Genomic DNA, 16,263 nt, shown 5'->3' with positions numbered 1-16,263 from the left:
ATGAAAACAGATAAGATCATCATTCCCCAAAGAAAAAATTATCGATGAGCGAAACTGATGTAGAGTCCTTCATGAGCGTTACCAATCAAAGCGAAGAAGATGCTCGCGATTTTTTGACAATTGCAAATGGAAATCTGCAGGTAATATTTTGTTTTTGTTTAAATAATTGGATTTTTCATGGTTCAACACTTATTTTCATTGCAATTTAAAGAGAGCAATTGAAACTTATTTCGATGAAGGAAGCGCTGCACTAGAAAGGTTTCGTAAAAAGAAGCGCTTACAAGAAGAAAAACTTGGTTTGCTTTCAGTATTTAAAAGAAAAAATAAGTCACCATTTTCTTTCCAAAAAAAAGCTGCAAAACTTCTCCAAGAGCAAAGTGAAAAGGAATCAAAGTTGTATGCTTCGTTATAATCATTTATCATAACAATTTTTTTTTGAAAGAAAACTTCAAGAAATTCATCATCATCACCAACAAAAACAGAATTGTTTGAAATTCTATGTTTTTTTTTCACTTTTTTTCAAATTTGAACAACTTTTTAGTGTCACCTCACTCTCAAGCGAGACAAGAACAACTAGAAAAGCTTCTTGGGAAGGGTTCACAGTTTGTTACTAATTTTTTGTGTTTTTTTCCGGAGAGTTATTTCTTTGAAAGGATAAGACTTACAAGTGAAGAGATTGAAAGTCAGGAGAAAAAAAGAATTCAATTAAAAGAAGAAGCCAAAAAAAGATTTGATCAATCTCTCGATTCAACTCCTCTTCCACTTCCTACTCAAGATTGGGAAGGATCTTTGATTGCATCGATTTCAGGGAAAAAGCCAAAAACAGATGCAACAAAGGGAACAAAGCCTCGAATTGAATGTTATTTGTCCTTTTTCTCTGATGGAATTGTTGTGAACGACGATGAATCGTTCTTACCAAGCCATTCCAAGTTCTATCAGAATGTGCTCACAGACATACAAAAAGGGTATGGCAAATGCAGTTGTTCATGATTAAAATATTATAATTTGATTTCTTGTTTCATTTTCCTTTTATATCTTCAATCGAAATTATATGAATGCACTTTTTTTTCAATGACAATTGATAATTTATTTTAATGTTCTCTGTTCAAATGATTAGCTTTTTGCCCTCGTGTCTTCTCCCACTTTCTCTCACTTCAACTACTCACTCCACCGATTCTTCACAACAATCTTCACATCATATTTCTGCTTCAACTTCATCAGCATTCTCGTCGTCATCATCATCTCCTTCTTCTTCATTTCATTCCTCATCCTCATCGTCATCCTCATCACCATCGTCAACTTCTGAACTTCCTTTTAATTTGGATGTGATTATGTTTGACAGAAGAACGGAAAAATCACCAGCAAACATTCCTCTCTTGCAAATACCAGAAGCGGATTACTCACCATGAAGCATTACTGGAAATTCTTTCATTTTCTTAGTATTTTCGTTAAAATAAAAGCATAATTTGCGTTCAATCATCTTATGTACATCATTACCAATATTTTATTAGATTGGATTCTTTCTTAATTATCTCATTTTTGTTTCGTTGGTAAATTTGTATCTTTGATTATTATGCACCTGGACTTGACTTTCTTTTGTGAATTATATAATTTTAAATAATTTATTGTAAATATGAAGTGGAATGCATATTTTGCATTCAAAAATGATTTGAAAATGATGAAATATTCGTTTTTTCATGGAAAACATTCAAGAGAAAACGATTTATTACGATGCTAAAAAGAAATTGTTTATTGATTCTTTTTTGTGTTCTATTTTATTATTCATCAGAAAATTTCTGCAAATCTTCAATATTGTTATCTACTTCTTCTGAATCCTCTTTTCGTTCAATGGATGTTCCTTCTGCTTCTCCTTTGCTATTTGTTGGACTAATTGCGCCAATTGAATGCATCGTTGGAGACAAAGGAGTTAAAATGGAAGAAATCTGGACAGCCGATGAAGAAGGTGTTGACGTTGATGGCTGAGATGAAGAAACAACTTCTGGAGTTGACAGAACTGCTTGTGATGTGTTGTTGCGCGAATCAAGTGAAAGAGGAGTTGAAGGTGATTGAAATGGTGATTGTCGAAATAGCAATGAATGAGTTGGTTGAACTCGCGTAAAATGTTCACCCATTTTGGTGGTAGAATCAACAACAAGGTCTGTGTTGAATCTAACTGTTCTGGGTGTTCTTTGCAAATGAGTTGGAGGAGTAGAAGGCTGAGAAGGTGGTTGAGAAGTTGAAGTATTAGATGCTAAGTAATGCATCGATTCCGACGGAGATGCTGTTGAACTGGACGAGTTTGCGAAGAGATGCTCTGACAAAGGAGTTGGCTGATGTATTGGAATATGAGGATGGAAGAATAGTGGGCGTGTTGGTGTTCTTGGTGATGTTGGCAAAGGAATCATCAGAGATGATGCTGAAGTATATGGAAGAGATAAAGAACGAGGCCTTCCTATTCCTATTGTTGGCGAATGATATATCCTACTCAAATCTTGAAATCCTCCATCTAAATCCTTTTTAACAGTTGAATCTGCTTTTGTGACTCTATCTTCAAATTTTCTGTCTTCGCTTTCATTTTTAGAAAAACGATTAAATGTGTTTAGCGCTGAGTATTGATTCATTGTTGTATGATTACCTTCTGTTTCATCTTGCTTTTCCGATGAATTCAGAAGGAAATTTAATGAATTCGATCGATGCAATTGCGGAGTATTTCTTTGATTTTCAAGTTCTGATTCCTTTGTTTCTGATTCCTTTTTTGATACCGCTTTGTGCGTAAGATTAATAGATCTCATAATGCTTGGACTCTTCGCTTCATTTTGACTTTTGTTTTCTAATACATTAATAAATCGAGAATCGCCAAGAGCACCTCGAGCATCAACAACAACAGCAATCTCGCTTCTTTTTGATGCAGATGGTTGCATTGAGCCAGCACCACCTGTCAACGCGCCTGTAAACCCACCACCACGCATTGCTTGTGCATACGTGATCCAATCAAACCACGCTTTTGAAAGCAAGCACTGATCGTGAAAACGCTGCACCTGCCATATCTTTTGCTTGTATGACAGTTGCAACGAAGAAAATTGCTTCCATCTTGCGAAAAATTGTGTCAATCTGAAAGTTTGCATTTGCTTGATTGCTGATTGGCGACGCTTACACTGAATCACGAAAAGCTTCCAATTATGAATCAAATGCCTAAGCTCATTTGCCTCCAGTCTTCCAACTGCTTCCGCAATTTTATTTTCTTGTGCTTGAATTGTCTGTTGGAGAGCATCTCTCCATCCAGTAAATGAACTCATCATAACTTTCAATCTGTAGCGTGAATCCGCTTTCTTTTTCAATTCTCTTAAAGCAACAACATGCTGTGATTGTTGATGCCATTTTTGCAGTACATTTTTTGTTATACGTACTGTTTGCTTTTCATTTAGCCGATATGCAGCATTCTGTACACGCGAAAAGTTTTTCCAAGCAGAGAATGCAGATGCTGCAAGTTTGCGAGTGACAATTTCGTGTTTTTTCCTTTGTATTTCTTGGAAGGTATTGATCGCATTTCTTGTTAGTGTTCTCTGTGAACTAAATTCTTTCCATTTCTGAAAAATATTGTGGATGAATTTTTCAGTCTTCTGCATATGCATTGCCTCCGCTCGACGTTTCCTTTCCGCTGCCTCAGCATTAGCCTGCTGCCACACACGTAGAGCTGTTCTAGTTATCTTTTCTTTGAAATGATGCATTGCTTTGTTTTCAATTTCTCTTCTGTGCTCAATATTTTGGAAACATAAACGCCATTCGACAAATAAGCGTTGACGTTGTTCAAGAGCCTTTTCATGCAAAAGCTTTGGCAAAACGCGAGTTTTGTAAGCTTTAATGTTCGAATACTGCCGTAGAGCTTCAAAACATTTTTTCAAAAGCACGTTTTTCTTCTTTTGAGCAATAATCTCTTCGATCTTTTTTTGCTTTTGCTTCATTTTATGGAAGTTGACCCATCCTTTGATGGCTTTCGAAAGCAAATTCTTTTCTTGCATCCTTTTGCTTTTCTCTCTCTTCTCTCTCTTCTCTTCAATTCGTTTTTTCCACGAAACAAAATGTATTTTCTTCAAGAATTTGCTGTGCTTTTGTGCCAAAGCCTCCATCTCCATTTTCAATCTCCATTCTTCTTTACGAATCTCTGTGTATCTTTTGTTTCGCTTGTATAATTCAATCCATTGATGCATATGCCTCGCTAACACAGATGCATTAAAACGCATACCATAGACATCTTTTGCTTCTCTCCACTGCTTTTGCTTTTTAACAGCACTCTTTAAAGCAATTAATATTTGCTTCTTTGTATTTGTGCAATAAAATTGCTGTGATCGTACCAAATCTTGCCAATTTCGTAAAGTCTCTTGTTTTCTTTCGAAATTTTTCTTCTCTCTTTGTTGCTTCAGAAGATTTCTGCACCTTTGAACATTCTGAACTTCATCAAGCCATCTCTCCAATATTCTCATTTTCACCTTTTTATCCAATTCTTTCTTTATCTTTGCAACTCGTTTCGAGCTCATCAAATCTTTCCATTTAAGAAAAACATCATTTACCATCCTTTCTTGGCGAATCGCAATAGTTCCGCATGATTCAAAGCGATCTTTAAGATCTTTCTGTTTACCAGCAAAGTCTCGCCATTTATGCAAAATGCCTTTTGCGCGGTTGCTTAGCAGTATTTGACTCATCTGCTTTGCTTCCTGCTGTTGTTTAACTGTATCTCTCCAATTTGTGAATATTTGTTTCTTTTCGTTAATTTTTTTGTTCAATTTCTTTTTCTCCATTTTGCGCTTCAAATCGGTTCTATGTTGAACAAAGTCCTTCCACGCATAAAATATTTTTGATTCAGATTTTATTTTGAATAATTGCAGTGCATTTGACATTAACGCCCAATCGTGGAACAAAGCTTTTTTCTTTGCAAAAAGGTATTCATTACATTTCTTCTCGTTAGCCATCTGCTCTTCATGATTTTCCATTGCCCATGCTTTCCATACTCTGAATATTGGCTGCAAAACATGCATCCGATCGCATCGAACTCTAAAAGAGCAAACAAGCCAATCTAAGAAATATTGGTGGAGTCGTTCCTTATCAAGCTCGTTACGAATACTTCTTTGCTTTGATTTCAATTCTGAATGAAACTGTGCATATGCCTTTATTTTTTGGAAGATGTCTTTTTTAAGACTAAAAAGATGCTTGGATATCTGTTCATTCACGAGCGTGTTTTCAATTTCTTTCTCATTCAGCGAAAATTTCTTCCATTGCAATAAAGAATTGGTCATTTGCTTTTTTTCGTAAAATTCAATTGATTTTTGTTCATTCTTCTTGTTGTGGATTTGCTCATATGTTTTTTCCTTCCATAAACTGAAAGCTTTTTGAGAGAATCTAAAGGCAACCAAAGTTTCAGAACTTCTTTTCATTGTTTTTCTTGTTTTTTGTTCTTCCAAAAAGATTTTCCAAGTGCGAAGCATATGCCATTTTGTATTATGTTTTGACATTTCAATTGCTTGTGATTTTTGTTTGTTGCGAAACACGTTGTATCTGAATGAAGACAACGAATGCAGAAGAAGATTTTGATTGTGAATTGTTCGAATGTGCTGATGAATTGCACGCTTATGTTGATGATAGCGACTGTACGCCATCCAAGACAGAAAATATGAACAGAGGAAAGAAGTCTCATTTAAAACAAAAATATTTTGTGAATGAGCTGATGATTTTGATGAATCTGAAAGTTTCTGTGAAGAATTTTTTGATTGTTGTTTTGATGAATGAGAAATTAGTTGGTGAATAAATCGCGTACACAAAGTTGTTTGGTGGGAATTATCTTCAATTCCGAATGTTAGAATGTAATGAAGATAAGATTGGAGCGGGACAATTGGGTGCGTATAAGCAGAAACAAGAAGAAAATTACTTCCGTATGTCGAACGCTTTGTCCGAGAAAGATGTAAGTGATGATAAGAATGTGGCGTCTGAAGCGAAAATGGAAAACCGCTATGGCTTTCATCTTCACTTTCTGCATGCTCAATTAAGGAATCTTCATCATTTGAGCTTTGTTCATATTCATCATCTTCATCTTTGAAAGTTGTTGGTAAAACTTTATCCTCCGAAGTAAAAGGAGTGATATAATCTCTTAGTGGCGACAAAGGAATGCGAGGAATACTTGTGTTTTTGTTATTTTCTTTCAAGTCAAAATAAATGTTATTTTTTGCTTGTTTCGGAGTTTCACAAAGAGATGTCCTCTCTGATGAAGGTGACTGATGCATGTTTTTCTCATCTGGAGGAATAATAATTAGACTTCTGGGTGAAGCATTCTTTGACTTTGAGAAAGACTTTGGTGTGGATTTTATGGCAGTTGGAGATGCTGATTGAGAACGTGGTCTGTTTGGGGTCTGATAATCGTTCAATGAAATAAGTTGAGGTGAAGCGCTTGTTCTCCTTCTGTTTGGTGTTCTTTCTTCCATTTGACCATCTTGCAATTCTTTGGTTGCTTGAAAACAATTTGTCTCTTTGGAAACTTGTGCAGTTTGAGTTGGTGCCATCAGTTCTGACATTCTCTCAGCAATCTGTCGACGTGTCAACTCACTTTTCGCTTTAAAAGATGAAGCCGAAGACTCCGGAACAAATTCGGTTTGGACATTCGGCTCTGCAGAAATTTCACACTCTTCTGGTGCAATAATATCTGTGAAATGTGGTTTTTCTGAATTTTGAGTTGCTTCTCTTGCTGAATTTGTTTCTGTGAGAACCTGTCTTGATGGTGTTGAAATGACTTGTCTCGAATGATTTGAGTGATGATCTTGAGAACTCTTTTCTGACAAACGTGAGCTTAAGGGTAATGCTTCAGAAAATGGCACTGTTGGTTTTGGCATCAACGAATCGTACCTATTTCCTGATGGCGTAATAGGAGATGTCATGACCCCCTTTTCAGCTGTTGGAGTCTGTACTGTTGAGGAAGAGGAAAATGTTGAAACTCTTCTTTGTGAAGGAGAACTTGAAACCGCATTAACTTTTCTCAGTGATGCATCCTGCGGGGTGAAAGTGGGCAATTCAAATGACACCTTTTTTTCTGTATCTTTTGCTTCTAAGTTGGCGGCTGGCGTCCATATTTCATCCCAGTCATTGGTTGGATTGTAAGCTATTTCACTTCTAGTTAAGCTTTTCAAAGAAGCTTTGCTTCTGCTTCTTATTGGTACACTTCTTTCTGACTGGATGCCTCCCCAAATTGCATTTACTGCCCTTTTACTGTTTCTCTTCCATTGTTCCACTTTCGCATTCTTTTCTTTCTTTTCTGCAATTCTTCTTTTCCATTCAATAAATGCTTTTCTAAGCACTTTTAAGTCAACGTTAAGTTGAAATGTTCGTATGCTCATCTGCTGTTTCGCATGAAGTTGAAGTGCATGAAATACTGTTGTTTTTGTGTTATTGTCATGTAATTGCCTAACAGTGGATATTATATTTTTGTTTCTTCGCAAATATGTGCTAATTTTTTTCCAATGTGCAAAATAAAGTGAAAGGATTAAAAATCTTCTTTTTATCTTTCCATTTTCAATTTCCTCCCAAAGTATTTTCCATTTATAAAATGAATTCTTTGAAATAACATCAACTTTTTCAAGTTCCTTCTGTTTCAGCATTTCACATAAATGTATCTTATGCTGTGTTAATCTGTTCCAGAGCCTCAAGCATTTTGCCGCAAAATACCTCCTTTCTATTTCGCTATTTCTTTCGTTTTTATATCTGTCAACGATCCATTTCCCCCAGCAATCCAACGCTCGTGCAATCAGCCATTTTCTTTTCCCATCATTCCAACAGTTCTCCCTTTCTTTCAATTCACTACTCCTCGTTGCAGAATAATCTCTCCATTTCTCAAAGTATTTTTTTATTCTGATGGAATCTTTCATCTGAATAAATAACGAAGCTGATTGTGAAACATCATGATATCGACGAAGATACTTGTTTAATGCTTCTGCAACTCGTTGAATTAAAGAAGCGTTTGACAAGATTGATGAAAGAAATGAAAGTGATGCAGGCTTTTTCATTGATTTGCACTGTTTATAAGATGGCAGTGCTTTTGAAGACAGTGAAAAAATAGGAGGTTCTTGGACTTGGGAAGAAACGATGCTTGTTTCTATTTGGATAAAAGCATCAGAATCGTTTGATTTTATGTTACGACCTTTCTTCTCACTTTCAATCAAGTGTCTTAATGATAGTTTTCTTGAAATAAGTGAAGGAGGAACAATTCTTTCCTGCTTTGGCAATACATCAGAATCATTATTTGAGTCAAAAGAAATTGAATGCGATGCACTAGCCTTATTCTCTGAGTAATTATTGCAACTAAGTTTGGATGAAAAATCCATTGGTGATTTCAATGAATTCATTAACTCTTGGAAAGCTGTTACATCGTCCTTTTTCGATTCGAATGAAGTAATTATTTCTAACCAGTCGTCTGTTTCAGCAAAATTAGAAATTTTTGATTGAATCCGTTGAATTAGCAGATTTCTGATATTAATTTTTTCCTTCGCAATATTTTTCCATTGTTCAAATGATTTTGAAAGTAATTTGTGATTTTCCTTTTCTTTAGTCTCAGCTGTTATCTTCTTCCATTTAAGAAGAGTTTTCCATTTTCCAAATGCTCTCTGCATTCTAAACGAATCCAATGCAACTTCTGCTTTATGAAAAACAGAGCTCCTATGTTTCCAAGCAGTAAATGTTTTATAAAGAGTCCTTTGAACGAACATTAATTCAACTTTGTCCCTCAAAATTGCCAGCTTTTCTCTCCGTTCCTGTAAAGCGTGCCAAGCAACAAGGATCTGTCTCGCTTTTACTTTTGATTTCTGTTCAACAAACGAAATTTGAAGAGAATTAATTCTTTGTTTATTGAATACACGATCTTTCCAGCATTGAAACATGGCTTTAACCGTTTGTTTTCGCTTTTCTGAAATATATGAAACAACGCTAAGCAGTAATCGCCTCTTTTGCAGCGCAAGCTTCAACCAACACTCAAAAGCGCTGCGCTTTAGAGGAGCAGATTTGCAATCAAATCTTTGCATTGTCAACTTATTGCAAAGATCTTTGGTATTGATTTGATATTTTGTAACTTTCTTAAAAGAATAAAAAGCCTTCGATTGAATCTTTTTGTTATGGAAAGCATTTGCTTCCATTTTGTTTCCATTTTCGTGCTCATAACACTTCTTCCATCCATTGAAAGCACTATTAATTGTAAGAATTTTATGAAGATTTTCGATTTTTTTGCTTCCTTCTTTTAAAAGTTTCACCTGGGCATTATGATTCCTCCAGGAGTTAAACACGCATCTGCAAAGGATATGCCGAAACGTGTCATTCAAAATGTTGATATTCTGCTTTTGACGATGAATGCCATCAATCTTCTCTTTCCACAAATCGAAACATTTTTTCTTTGCGGAGTTTGAATAAAATGAAAAGGCAATTTTCTTTTTTGACAGAATAGATTGCTTTTCGTTGTACCAATTAATTAGAGCTTTAAAAGATTTTCTCAGACGTTGTGTTGTTATGAACTTATTTGCAAGTTCTTTATTTATTCGATTTTGCTTACGTATAAGACAGTTCATCTTCAGCTTGTGAAATCCATCTTTCAAACGAATCATGGCCCAATGCTCGATGCATGTTAATGCCTTTTCTTTTTCTTCACTAAGTTTCTCCATGCTCTCAATCCACACATCCCACGCAACTCTCATCAAAGTTGTTCTCTCTTTTGATTCTCTTTGTTCCCTCACATTTTGCAGCAGCTCTCTAAGGTCTTGCTGTTCGCGGGCAATGAGATTCCATTCCCACAGTATCTTTCTGGAAATTGTTGCTGAGTATAGCGCAAGCGCTTTTTGAGTGTTTTTATTTTCTTCCTTTCTTTCCCATGCAAGTATATTCCATTCATAAAGCTGACTTTTCATTCTGTTAAGCAACAAATCCTTTTCTAGCTGCATTCTTCTATTTTTGAGATCCATTCTCTTTTCTGTTGCTGCAAGCCATTCTCCAAATGCAGCTCTTTTTACTTTGTTTGAGCACATTCTTCTTACAAGTTCGGCTCGCTGCCTTATTTCACGCTTTTGATAGCAATAATCTTGAACATACGCTTCATTCCATTGAGTAAACATCATTTTTTTCATCCTAAGAAGATGTCTTTCTTTGAATAATGCACGTTTGTGTGCGATTCTTCTCCAGTGATTAAATACAGGCCTGAGAAGTGAAGAAGACAAAATTTTTAAAGAAATAAGAAATCTGTGCAATGAAGATGATGGGCATATTCGTTGTGGAAGCAAAGAAAAAGAAATCGGAATTCTATTCTGTGCCTCAATTGAAAGCAAAGCTAAAGACGAAGCTGATGAAAATGACGACGGTGAAGGAGATGACGTTGATACGGAGAGCAAATGAAAAGGTGGAAGAACTTTTGATTTTCTGATACAGAAAATAAAAGGAGATTGGTCTCGTGTTCTGATCGCTCGTGAACGATTCGCTTCAATGCAAAAATAAAGCGGCTGCGTCAGATGAGTTGAAAGTCTCGAAACAATGTCAATAACTTCTGGACAATTTTGCTTTGATTGATCCAACATAGATGCTGAATTATCAAAGTTCGTTGTTTCATCTTGAGAAGAAAAGAACAATTGCAAAGATTGTTCCTGGCGAGCTACTTTGAATTGAAAAGATGAGCCTGATGTATTTTTGTCATAAGGCGTTGCTTGAGCCAATGATAATGATGTTTGTGTTGATTTTTCACTCGAATTATGACAATTGAAGAAGCAAGAATGCACGCTTGAAAAGTCGTAAGATTTCTTTAAGAAAGGATAAGCAATTGCTCTTTCTGGTAATTTATTCATTATTGGTAATAGATAAGAAAATGAACTACTGTCAACTTCCTCTTCATTATCCTCCTTTTTTTGTATCTCTTCGTTGATCTGAACAATATCTGCAAAGCATTCAACACACACTCGAAGAATCTGTTCAACTGGCAAACCCATAAGCATAAATAATGAAATAATTTGCATTGGAGTTAGAGGCAAAGCGGGCTTTTTCTCTTTTGCCCAATTTTTCCAAATATGAAAGTAAAACGCTTGTCTCTTATTTGTGAAAAATGAAAGCGCAAGCTTTTCTGCTTTCTTTTTCCTCTGCAGTAAATCTTTGTTGATTGCTAATGCTCGTAAGCCTTTTGCCAATAAAACATCCTCTCTAAACCTATCTGCTTCCATTAAAAGCTTTTCGTTTTCCTTTTGCGACGCTGGAACTGCTTCAAAAAGCCAGTGCTTTAAAAGCCGTCTTCCTGTTTTCCTTAAAAAGAAGTTATCTGCCTTTTGTTCTTTCGCAAGTCTTCGATTTATGGCTCTTTTCCGTTTTGCACTTTTCGTTGCTTCTGCTCTCCAAAAACGGAAAATCTTTGCCATCATGTGAAAAGCTTTCAGATCCTCAGATGTTGAAGAAGGTGTGTTATGTGAAAAAAGTGTTGTGTGAAAAGACGATGAAGATGGCACTGTAGTTGTGCTAAAAAGTTCTGATCCCGTTGAATAAGATATAGAAGGGTGTGACTCTGTTGGGAATGAAGATATCATTGAGGAAGGGTACACAGGCGATGAAGTCAAGCGTGTCTCATTGAATGAATAGCGCGAAGCATTGGTATCATTTGAGAGGGGCAATCTTTTTGAAGGATTATTGGACTTGGAAAAATGAAGTTGTACATCCGATGGCAAAAACGAAAATGTCGACATATCGCTCGATTTTGATTCGATTGAATCTTTTGAAAGTGGTTGTTGTGAAGATTGTTGAATTGGAAGAATAGAAGGACCAGAAAAATCTTTTGTTGATTTACTTGATATTGGGTGTGAAATCGTTGAGGGTACTTTCATTGAATCATTTGTTTCCTGTGAATCGAAAAATGGCTTGTCAAGTAAAAGAGAAGATGCAGAAATTGGATTCGGTAAAATAGAATGGAAAGAATCCTGAAACAATGATGCATCAGTTTCGAAGTGGAGTTTCTTTTGGTTTGTTCGTAGAGGTGCGATTTTCTCTGGATTTAAAAAACTGTCAGAGATGTCTGTTGTTTTTTCCACTGCAAATTGAGGATTTCCAAAATCTGGAGCGAATTTTCGAGGAGGTGCAATACTTTTAAGAGGCGATGGAGGTAAATGAGAAGGAGTGAAAGAAACAGGAATTTCTTTTTTGTTTCTTTTTTCAAGAGAACTGAGCGGCGAAACTACTCTTGTGTTGATTACATCAGCTTTTGGATGTGGAGAATCCCTTGATATTATTGGTTGCTGTATTTGTTTTCTGCGGATCTTTTCATGGTATTCCGTCAAAGGAACAACACTTTTGGAAGGAGAAGCGAACGAAGAAATTGCAGGTGTTTGCAATCCAAAATCTGAAGGAAATGCGAATGAAGCAGTTCCGCCAGTGAGGAAATCAGATTCCAAATAACTTTTTTCTTGAATGATACGAGATTGAGGTTCACTTGATTTTTTGAAAGAGACATTCTTATCATTTCTTGAAGAAAGCTGTTTTGCTGGAACATGATGTGAGCTTTTATCTAAAATACTCATAATTTATATGCTACTGAAAAAAAGTATTAAATGAGTCTTTTATCGTTTAGTATTAATGCCTTGTTCGCGCTCTATCTTTTAACTAATAAAAATATTTGAAAATAATAATTTGATTAAGGGTTTCCCATGAAATTAAATGAAATGATGTGGAGTTGAAAAAAAGAGTTAAGAGAGAAAAAGAAAGAGAAAAACGTGCAATCAAATAGCTTTATCGCACATTAGCATTTTAACAAAATGGAGAAAAAGGATTTGAAAATGAATTTTCTTTTTCCATTACTCCTCTCCAACTTTCGCCTTTTTTCCTCTTGAAAACCGATTCTTTTTTGTGACAGAGTGTTGTTGTTTATCAGATAACTCAGAACTAGCTTCGAATGAAACACTTGCAGCTTTTATTTCACTATTTGCTTGAATGTCTTTATTTTGAATATTTGATTCAACATCAGGTGAAAGTGATGTTGGGGATGCATCATTTTCTTCTCCTAGCGTGCTTCCTTCGTCTTTTTCCTGATCTCGTAATTTTGAGTGAGTCATAGGAGATTGTCCTTGTTTCAAAGGATCCTTTACGATACTGCACTTGTTGTGCTTTGAAGACCGGCGCTTTGACGAATGACGCGAATTTTGAGATTCTGATGATTCAGATGGAATTTGAGAATCAGCAGCAAGAGAATTCTCAGCTACTGAAATTTGGTTGAGAAGTGATGAAGAGCTTGCTAAGAGTGATGAATCTCCACCATTTGAAGTAATTTTTTGATTTTGAATCATTTGTTTCTTTGAAAGTTTCGCATCTTCCTCAACTGTATTCATTGCTCCAGACTCATCAGAACCGGAAAATTCATCTCTTCTTTTATCCAAAAAGCTGGCTTCTGAAGCTGTGCTGTTGATATGAGTTGAATAATTACTACTCGCCCCACGAAAATCTCTGGCGCCATTCATTGCACGAGAAGAAAGAGAAGCCATTATTGAAGCCGCTTGCCGAGCAGCCAACGGATTGGAAATTGCAGAATTCTGAGCTTCAATTGTGGAAAAGAGTCTGGAAGCAGACAAAGACACTGAAGGTGCAATGGATGATGAGAGATCTGATGTTGCAAATTTTGAAGATGAGTTTGCTGATGGAATAGCAGAATAGGAGGAAGAAGGATATCCAAAAGTGTTGGATCGTGAGTGTGTAAATTGGGAGTCAACGATAGATGTTGGCGATAGTGCATAAGGCTGAGAATGCAGAGAAGGAGAAAGGAGGGAAGGTTGAGTTTGCAATGAAGAAAATTGTGTCAGATCTTCAGGCTGTGACATCAATGATGAATCCGTTGATGAATTTTGATCAGATAGATGCTCAGAACTTTGCAAAGAGGAAGACACCGCAGAGGAAGAAAGATTCATCAAATCAGGTGAAGCAACAGCTGATCCAGGATAAATACCTTCTGCTTCAAGATGATTATTAATGTCATTCTCTGTTGCCTTTTGCTCTGAATCTTTGTCAAGAGCTGGGCGTGATTTCTGATTGGGTTTGCCTTTTTCAACATCCTTTGTTGGTAAATTGTGTATTTCAGTTTCTTTTTCTTGACTTTCATCTTCTTTGACTGAATGTTTAAATCTTTCACTATCCTTCTCATCGTCAACAATTTGCTTTTTATTGCTTTGTTCTTTCAATTCATCTTTGCCCTTAGCTTGAAGGTCATTCGTAGGATCTTTATGAATAAGTACAGGATAGCCCTTCAATTTCAAATGAAATTTTTATTTTATCAATTATTCTTTTCTGAAAAATGAAAAAAAAATATGTAAACCTTTTCGGTATTTGTTCCAAGAATGCCTTTCTTTTGCATTTCTTTCACCAAAGCTTCGGCTGCATTCTTCTTCATTGTCGTGATTCTCTTCAACTGAGGAAGTGTCAGAAATGGATATGTCGAAATAAACTCAGAGGTCTTCGCCAAAAAAGAAGGCGACTATTATCAAAAGTGGTATCAACATTGATTTCCATTTGGAATTGAAGTTCAATTAAAGATAAATAGAAAATTTCGAGAATGCATAAAACGAAAATTTTTAATGAAATATCTTAAAAATTCAAAAAATAAATATCAAACGAATAGCATTGGATTTTCTCTGCTGCTCGTACGTCGAATTTTGTTGTTGCTCTTTAAAGGTGGTTTTTCGTATTCCTTTTCATCTGTTTCACTTGCAGAAGTGCTTTCATCTTCAGGTTCTCCACTCTTTTCATCAATTTCTTGATCTCCTTCTTTTTCAATAGAAAGCTTCATCCTTTTGCTTGTTGTGTTTTTGCGCATCTTTTCATTTGAGATAATTTCATTGTCATTTTTTGTTGAAGGCTTTTGTTCGTCTTTCTCTCTAGATTTTTTGTTTTCTTTGTTTTCATTTTCGTTGTATCTTTGCTTTAATGTTCGTTTTTTCACTTTGATTTCTTCTTCCTCCTCTTCTTCTTCTTCACTGCTGAATTGCTCTTCTTTTTCCAATTTTTGTTTTAATTCATTGTTTTCTTGTACATTTTCATCCAAATCATTGTTCTCTTTCTCTTGTTCGCGCTGTTCCTGCACTGCTTCTTTTTCTTTTTCAGCTGTGCCTCTTTCAAATAATTCGCTCATTGGATGGCGTGGCTAAAATAAAATAATTAAACAATAAAGTATAATTTTGCGTTTACAAAATATAAATAGCTGTTAAAGTGAACCTTGCTTTTGCCTTCAATCCATGCATCTTTTAGAGAATCAACGCAATCTATAGTTGTTTTAATTTGTAAACACATATCGTGATAAGGCGTTGTTACTCCTCCCAAGTTCAAACGAAGTGGTTTAAAATGAAACGAAGGTGGTGGCTCTTAAACACAAAATAAGTTATAATAAATTAATTTGAAAATATTTTTATTTAAATTCATACCATCCGAAGCAGGACGGAAAAATTGAGGTTCGTAATCCATTGGTGTGCGCTCATCATAGTAAAATAATTTCATTACCAAATATCTGCTTTCTGTGTTGTTAAAAATCACTTTCAAAAGAAAAGTTTACGACAAAAAGTCATACTGGGGATTGGTGTTAAAGTTTGAGCCAAAGAAATTAAAGTTCGAATCATAGCGATCGTAGATTGCTTTATTCCATCTTTTGTCATAAGTTTTTGAGTTTGTTGATACTCTTTTTTTGATCTTGTGATATCAAGATTGTATTCCTCTTGATCATATGATATTTTGACTGGTGGAATCGTCAAACAAATTTCAACAAAATGAAATTAAAAATTTTAAAACTCAGCAAACAAGTATAAGCTTCAATAAGGGTGGATTCGTTGGAAGGATCAAAATACATTCCGAACACCAAACTTCGAAGCTAAATAAAAAGTTTTAAGCAATAACAAAATACTTAAAATTTTCAAACATATTTCTTTTCAAGTGCATCAAAAACACCATGTTCAAGCCAATTAATTATTAACTTTGTTTCATTTGTTGTTGGTAGTAAAGTCTTTACATTTAATCCGGAAAGAAGACGATCTTGGAAACAATCTTCAGGGAATAAATGCCTGATATATGAGATAGAAGATATGGCTGTTCTAAGAAGATTTCGAACTTCAAAGTATATAGAGTAATAATGAAGTTGATAACTTTTTATTAAATTGATAAATGCTTACCTAAGATTAAACTTTGCTGAGCGGAAATGCTCTGCTCAGCTGTTGCCTGTTTCGAGGACACTGACATAATATCTAATTATAA

The 16,263-nt window shown here is 35.3% G+C and overlaps 5 protein-coding genes across 5 annotated transcripts; 1 reads left to right on the top strand and 4 right to left on the bottom strand.

Annotated features, from left to right (window-relative positions):
• Window positions 1-44: 44 nt before the first annotated feature.
• On the top strand, window positions 45-1,409 carry MONOS_10722 (putative UBA-like domain containing protein; the record flags this gene model as incomplete). Its single annotated transcript, XM_067863196.1, has 5 exons — window positions 45-140; window positions 212-296; window positions 542-602; window positions 654-965; window positions 1,118-1,409. 5 exons carry the CDS (start codon window positions 45-47, stop codon window positions 1,407-1,409), a joined length of 846 nt encoding a protein of 281 aa, XP_067734281.1.
• Window positions 1,410-1,604: 195 nt separating this feature from the next.
• MONOS_10723 (uncharacterized protein) lies at window positions 1,605-5,033 on the bottom strand (the record flags this gene model as incomplete). The annotated part of the gene is made up of 1 exon (XM_067863197.1): window positions 1,605-5,033. The coding sequence occupies one exon, from the start codon at window positions 5,031-5,033 to the stop codon at window positions 1,779-1,781; it is 3,255 nt and encodes a 1,084-aa protein (XP_067734280.1). The 3' UTR covers window positions 1,605-1,778.
• An 883-nt stretch (window positions 5,034-5,916) lies between these two features.
• MONOS_10724 (uncharacterized protein) lies at window positions 5,917-7,376 on the bottom strand (the record flags this gene model as incomplete). Its single annotated transcript, XM_067863198.1, has 2 exons — window positions 5,917-5,936; window positions 5,999-7,376. The coding sequence occupies 2 exons, from the start codon at window positions 7,374-7,376 to the stop codon at window positions 5,917-5,919; spliced, it is 1,398 nt and encodes a 465-aa protein (XP_067734279.1).
• A 1,898-nt stretch (window positions 7,377-9,274) lies between these two features.
• On the bottom strand, window positions 9,275-12,560 carry MONOS_10725 (uncharacterized protein; the record flags this gene model as incomplete). The annotated part of the gene is made up of 2 exons (XM_067863199.1): window positions 9,275-9,315; window positions 9,620-12,560. 2 exons carry the CDS (start codon window positions 12,558-12,560, stop codon window positions 9,275-9,277), a joined length of 2,982 nt encoding a protein of 993 aa, XP_067734278.1.
• A 70-nt stretch (window positions 12,561-12,630) lies between these two features.
• MONOS_10726fu16759 (putative meiotic specific asynaptic protein) lies at window positions 12,631-16,248 on the bottom strand (the record flags this gene model as incomplete). Its single annotated transcript, XM_067863200.1, has 9 exons — window positions 12,631-14,270; window positions 14,342-14,500; window positions 14,639-15,166; window positions 15,238-15,383; window positions 15,444-15,533; window positions 15,587-15,751; window positions 15,814-15,883; window positions 15,932-16,119; window positions 16,182-16,248. 9 exons carry the CDS (start codon window positions 16,246-16,248, stop codon window positions 12,834-12,836), a joined length of 2,850 nt encoding a protein of 949 aa, XP_067734277.1. The 3' UTR covers window positions 12,631-12,833.
• Window positions 16,249-16,263: the final 15 nt, after the last annotated feature.

Source organism: Monocercomonoides exilis, assembly GCF_001643675.1.
Source record: "Monocercomonoides exilis strain PA203 chromosome Unknown scaffold5-2102611, whole genome shotgun sequence".
NCBI lineage: Eukaryota > Preaxostyla > Oxymonadida > Polymastigidae > Monocercomonoides > Monocercomonoides exilis.
The sequence above is the reverse complement of the archived record's forward strand: the minus strand, read 5'-3'. Positions and strand labels throughout refer to the sequence as shown.